This window comes from Belonocnema kinseyi, chromosome 7 (assembly GCF_010883055.1).
Source record: "Belonocnema kinseyi isolate 2016_QV_RU_SX_M_011 chromosome 7, B_treatae_v1, whole genome shotgun sequence".
In the NCBI taxonomy this organism is placed as follows: Eukaryota; Metazoa; Arthropoda; class Insecta; order Hymenoptera; family Cynipidae; genus Belonocnema; species Belonocnema kinseyi.
Genome location: NC_046663.1, coordinates 95,403,656 through 95,409,888, shown reverse-complemented (window position 1 = coordinate 95,409,888; position 6,233 = coordinate 95,403,656). Strand labels below are relative to the sequence as shown.

Genomic DNA, 6,233 nt, shown 5'->3' with positions numbered 1-6,233 from the left:
TGTGAGATACTTTTCTAAAGCAGATTTCGTGTGGTCAGCCTCACATTAATTCATTTAGGAGCAAACACCAACCAGTGTTGTCAAAACCTAAAAACTGACAGTTAATTGGGTCACATTTTGGTCACAAATGTGTAAGCATAAATGAAGTCGAGAAGCTGTACAGTTATCTGAAATAAATATCGATTTTTACATTTTAAATGAATCCAGAGGAGAATTAAGAATATATCTTTTTTAAACTTGTTTTTCTTGGAAAATATAATTGGTTTAATTCGTAGTATCAGAATATTGTAAGAGGTTATTCATAAAATACGTGATACGTGTGGGGGGGGGGGTCCTGCAATAGTACCATTCTCCATGTTACGATGAATGAAAAAAGTATGACACAGGGGTGGGGGCTCAGAAGTTCCTGATAAATGTATCACGTATTTTGTGAATGGCCCCTAATAGAAACATTTTTTAAAAGATTTTTCCAGATTCTCTTCAAATTTTGTACAAATTTGTGAGGGTCCGTTAAAAAAATACGTAACGCTTTTTGTACAGTTTAGACCCCCCACCCTCTCACAGTCCCTACGGGATAAAATACTTTTTGTCACGCTCATAGGGCACTTTTTTCGCGCTCAATGGGTAACATATTCAGGATAAGTTCATAAGACTTTAAAACAATTCAAGTTAAGTTCCAAAGAATTTAACTGAATTGGAAACAATATAAAAATATGAACAAACATAATTGAAAGCATTAAATTTGAAATGAGCTTAGAAAGTGTAAAAGAATTGGATGAAATGCCGAAGAATTCACGGCAAGGTTAAAAGACTTGAGGATCAATTCATTAACACTTTAAAAAATCGATTGAATTCAATAGAATTGAGAGAATTTAGAGGAATTTAAGACAATGAGAAGAATTCGATGATATTCACACGAAAAAACAAGCTGAACTTAAATAACATTGAAGTGAATAAAAAATTCAAAAACATGAAAAAATGGATTGAATTAAATTGAGGAAGTTTGAAATGAGTTTAAAAACATTAAAACGTCATTTAAAAGAATTTGGTAAAATTCCTACAAATTTAAGGTGTTTTTGAAAGACTCCAAGATAAATTAAACAAAAACTTTTTAAAAACCATTGAATTGAGTAAAATTAAATGAATTTACAAGAATTCAAAAGGATTGAAAAGAATTCAGGATAAATTTATAAGAAGCCAGGGCGAATTCCAAATGAATTGCAAAAAATATTTGGAAATCTCTTGAAATTATTGAAACCCAACGAAATTTCTCACTTAATGTGAATAAATTCTCTGAAATCCATTAAAATATTAAAATACTTTAAAATTATTGAAACCATTACAATTATTTTAATCTCTTAAAAATGCTTTGGAATGTTCTAAAATACACTAACATATTTCAAAGTCTTTGAAATTGCTTCAAGCTATTGAAATAAATCAACCATTTCTAAGATACTTTAAAACTTTCCTAAAATATTTTAAATTCTTTGATATTTTCTTCAATCTCTTGAAACTTTTTGAAGCTCTTGAAAATGCATGGTGATCTTCTAAACTTCCCTACAATATTTCAATCCCCATTAAATTGCGGAAAACAATACAACATTTCTTTGTAATTTTTTTAAGAACCTAAAATATGTATTTGAAAAATCATTTAAAATCTTTTGAAATCCATTTAATTTTTAAAAGCTTTCGAAAATGCCAAAGTAAGTTGAAAAACTACCTTAAAATATTAGAAATCCTTTAATCATTTTATCCATTGACTCACATGATTAATAAAATAAAAACTTTTTGTCAAAAAAGTCCATTGAATAAAGTAAATTTAGAAGAACTCCATTGGATTAAAAAAAATCAAAATAATTTAAAAGAATTTATCATAATTCAGAATTAATCAATTATAACTCCGAAAGCGTGTGAGTTAAGAATGTTAAAAATGTGAGTGAATTCCAACAGATAATATAAAATCTCTTAAAATCTTTAAAACCCTGCAAAATACATCACTTCTCGTAAATACATTCTTTAAAATCCACTAAAATATTATATAATGCTGTGAAATTTTATGATCATATTTCCTGAAATCCTGAAAAATGTATTAAAATACTTTAAAAGTTTTAAAATCCGCTAAAACCGTTGAAGTCCTCGGAAATCGTATAAATCTGGTAAAATTCCTTAAAATATTTCAATTTAAAATGTATTGAAAATGCCTTAATGTTTTAAAAATAACCGAAAGCCTTAAAACTCCTTCAAAATAATTAAAATACTACTTTTGGAAGCTTCGATCTTATTATATATTTTTAAAAGTTATATTATGGGCTGAAAATTGGGTAGCATGGGAAAAAATCTTTAAAATAGGGTACTTTATAGATCTGAACTGATTATAGGGTCAAATAGGCTCGAGGTACCTCCCGCGTCCACCTTTAAAGGCGTTAGGTCTTTTTTTAACGTCCCCTTATAAACCGAAACAATTTATTTATATTTAAGAGAATGGATAATTCAACTACAAAATTCTTTTAAATTAAAAAAAAGCGAGAAAGTGACGATCAAATTTAGACGAAAGACCCTCAAAATAATGTCTCCATATAGAAATTATAGATAAAAAAGGAAAGAAAAAGAAGGCGAGCTCCAAATCAACTTTCTTCTTTTTTTCGTTTGTTTGTTTTACACTGAAACTTGGATTCGTATGTTGCGGAAATATAGGAAATAGTTCACACGACTCTGACTGTTTACGTTTTAACGTTCTGATTTTACCACTGAAGGCCACTCTGAAACCATCCCTGAAACCGGTGGTAAATCCAAGTTCTAAAGTATTTTTTTGGTCATTAAACAAAATTTATATGTATGTCTGTTATCCCCCCCTTCCTTTCGTGATAAGCTTTCCATTATCCTTCACATGGAAAATAATACTGAGGGTGTCTAGTCAAATTCTGTTAAAAAAGTCTTGATGTCTTTAAAAAAATTCAAAGGTGTCTCTAAATGTTTCTAGGTATAATTTTTCTCAATATGGAGCCATTCAAGTATTAAGTGTTACTATCTAATAATAAAAAAATTAATAAAAAATTAGTAATACTAAAAATTAATTTATAAATTTTTTAATTTGTTGCTAAAGTCCAGGAATTTAATGAATAAATAAAAGATTTTATTTATGCCAAACAAATTCCCTGAAACCCATGGAAAACACATCACGATTCGTTTCGATGCTTTTTACTGTGATTTGAAAAATACGAGTGAACAAAAGAAGTGAGAAGAGTTTAAAAAATATTACATTTTTAACTTAAATGGAGACATTTTACAGTGTGTTGTCCAAATCTGATCAATAGATTGTTTTTTTTTAATTTCCAGGAATTTCGTGGTTTCATATTTACGTATTTAAATTTGCCTCACCTTATCTTGTAGTGTAATATTTTAAATTTAAATCTAATGACCAAACACTTCTTGACTGGCGAATACAATGTAGAGGAAACCATCCTCATCTCTTTCACGCTGATAGAGTTGAGCCATTGTCATGCTAGCACTGGCCATACACCTCTGATTTACAAGTAGAAAGAATGCTTGTGTTGGATTTAGTTGTAATCTTCGTCTGCAATTTTCCACAATAACATATTTATTATTAATTGATTTTATTTAATAAATTAAGATTGTTTGTCTTAAGGCGTGGGACTTTGAAACTAAAAAACTCGACTCTAAAAACTTCATTTAATTCGTTTTGAACACCAAATATCAGAAATGTATATGATTTGTTGTTTATTTTGATCATTTTTTAAATTGAAACCCTGTTTACATTCGACTTGGCTCTAAATTTCTAAACAAGTCCTTTAATCATTTTTTTATGGAAGGCTTCTTAAGTTAGAGTTTTCCAGAAATTAAAATTATTTTCAAATTTTTCTTTTTATAATTTGATTTATTTCCAATATCTAAATGTTATTAGTTAAAACTCTTTATGTTAGCTCTCTCCTGCTCATCAAAACTAAAAATTTCACATTTAAAGAATTTGTAATTTTAAAGTGATCATACATTAACACAAAATCAGAAAACAGTAAAACTCTACTTGTCAAATGTAGAGGATTGAAAAATCCTTGTGCACTTCTTTCGTTTTGTTAATATTAAAAAAGTAATAATTAAAAAAAGTTACAGGCAATCTTCGCAATCCGGTGGTTCAATATAAGAAGCAAAGGGAAAGTATTTATATTAAATAAGTATATAGACCAAAAATAATGTAAAATAAGTATGCAGTTATAAAATAGTATCGTAATATAGAATTCGACTTAAGTTTCAGTAATTCAAAGCCAAATTTAAGAATGGAAAATTTGTATGTCAAGTACATAAAGTACATAAGGCCTCTTAATTTCCTTGACAAATTCTTATAAATTAACAAAATAGTTCAACTTTCAAACAAATGGTTGCGAATTTTTAAATAAAAAAGATGAATTCACAACAACATGTACAGCTTAAATAAAAAACAGCTGAATTAAAAAAAAAACATTTTTCTTTCAATTAAGAAAAAAAAGTCATCCAAAATGTAGAATTTTCAAGTGAAAAGGACGAGCTTACTAAAAAATGGTTAAATTTTCAATCATGGCAATTAATTTTCTACTATAAAACACGAATTCTCAACAAAGTACGTACATTTTGAGCTAAATAGTTGAATTATTTCCTACTAAAAAGATGAATTTCCGAGCAAATACTTGCATTTTTATACCAAAAAAGATCACTCTTGGACAAAAAATGGAACAGTTCAATTTTCATTGACAATAAATCATAATAAATTTTAAAAAGCGAATTTTCTACCAACTTCATGGATTTTCTTGCCAAAAAGACAAATTTACCACAAATAAGTTCAATTTCCAACAAAAAAAGTTGAATTTTCAAATGTAAAAAAACGGTAAAGGTAAGTTTTTTCACTTAAAAAATCATAAGTCGCGTAATTTTAAATATTTTGAGCTACAAATGTATGGGTACATACTTGAGATACTATACATTAACAAAAAAAATACTGTGACATAGATATTTCCAAAAAAGGTATTAGTTTTGCAAAATAAAACCTCGTTGTTTTTGATAAAATCAAACACCATATTTTTCAATATTCAAATTAATTAATTTTTATTTAAATGCACCAAAATAGTTACAAATGAAAAAAACGAGTAAAAAGAAACATAAAAGTTTGTTAACCTAGCAATTTCAATCTTGGTTTGAACAGTCGCTGCAGGTACCTGCGCAGTGCTTATGGCACATTGGGCGCCTGCATGAGAAACAGGCCAATTTAGACTTTCTGCCATCAAAAAAAAAAAAAAAAATAATAAAATAAAAAAAAATAAATAAATAAAAAATTTTATTTCACTTCAGATGAGAAACTTATGTTGGAAATTTATCAAAAATCACAAATATAACTAGCAAATATGTTTGAAAAAATCACTTTTTTGTTCACTGATGGCACACGGGGTAACTAATACCCCCACAATTTTTAGAGTCTACTTTGAGCGACTGCCGAACGGACACTGACGCCTGCCGCTCTATGCTCATTTATTTTATCTTCAGTTAGTGATGTCAACTACTGGTAAATGTCGCCTCATGGTCTATTTTATCGAATTTAGTGCGCTTATTTTAAGCTCAAAAATTTTTTGGGGTAATTTTTAACCACAGTGTCACTTATTGAGACAAATAAAATTAATGTGGGTACACTCGCCAGCTCACCACAGTACCTATAGACCTTTTATCTTGATCATAGGCCAATTATAGGGTTCCTGAAGTAGAAATTGGTTAAGATAAAGAGATCTATTGTCGTTGCAAAAAGGTGAACTTTTAAAAAAAATAGGTGATAGATATGTGAAAAAAGTAATAAAAGTGAAATAAATATGTAAATGAATGTTTATAAACATTTCATTATGTAAACCAATAATAGGACTTTCTTTTTAATATACTTTTTATGCACATTATATTAAAAAATGCCAGGCTATAGTCGTCAAATACGAAATAATCCCACTAAATCATTTCATATCAGGCGCGCGGTCTATATTCTAGAGTCGCATAATCGGGGGACAAATAAATTTGTGTATTTTCAAAAAAATGAAACGACAAATATTTTTATTATTTTTGATTTATTTATTATAATTATTTATATTATTGTATTATATGAATTATTAAATAGGTGGGGCCTCCCATTAGCGTACTGCCAAAACGAAAATGTTTACTGTAGGACCCTATTGCGGATGTAAAACCACAAACCCCCATACTGCATGGGA

General features: G+C 28.4%; 1 protein-coding gene across 1 annotated transcript in view; it reads right to left on the bottom strand.

Moving 5' to 3' along the window:
• Positions 1 to 120: 120 nt before the first annotated feature.
• Positions 121 to 6,233, bottom strand: part of LOC117176754 (microtubule-associated proteins 1A/1B light chain 3B-like) — a 9,603-nt gene continuing 3,490 nt past the window's right edge. Inside the window, exons 3-4 of the mRNA XM_033367033.1 lie at positions 3,379 to 3,574; positions 121 to 167 (exon numbers count right to left, since the gene is read on the bottom strand). Of these exons, the coding sequence (XP_033222924.1) occupies positions 3,412 to 3,574 (163 nt within the window). The 3' untranslated portion in view covers positions 121 to 167; positions 3,379 to 3,411. The remainder of the gene's footprint in view (positions 168 to 3,378; positions 3,575 to 6,233) is intronic.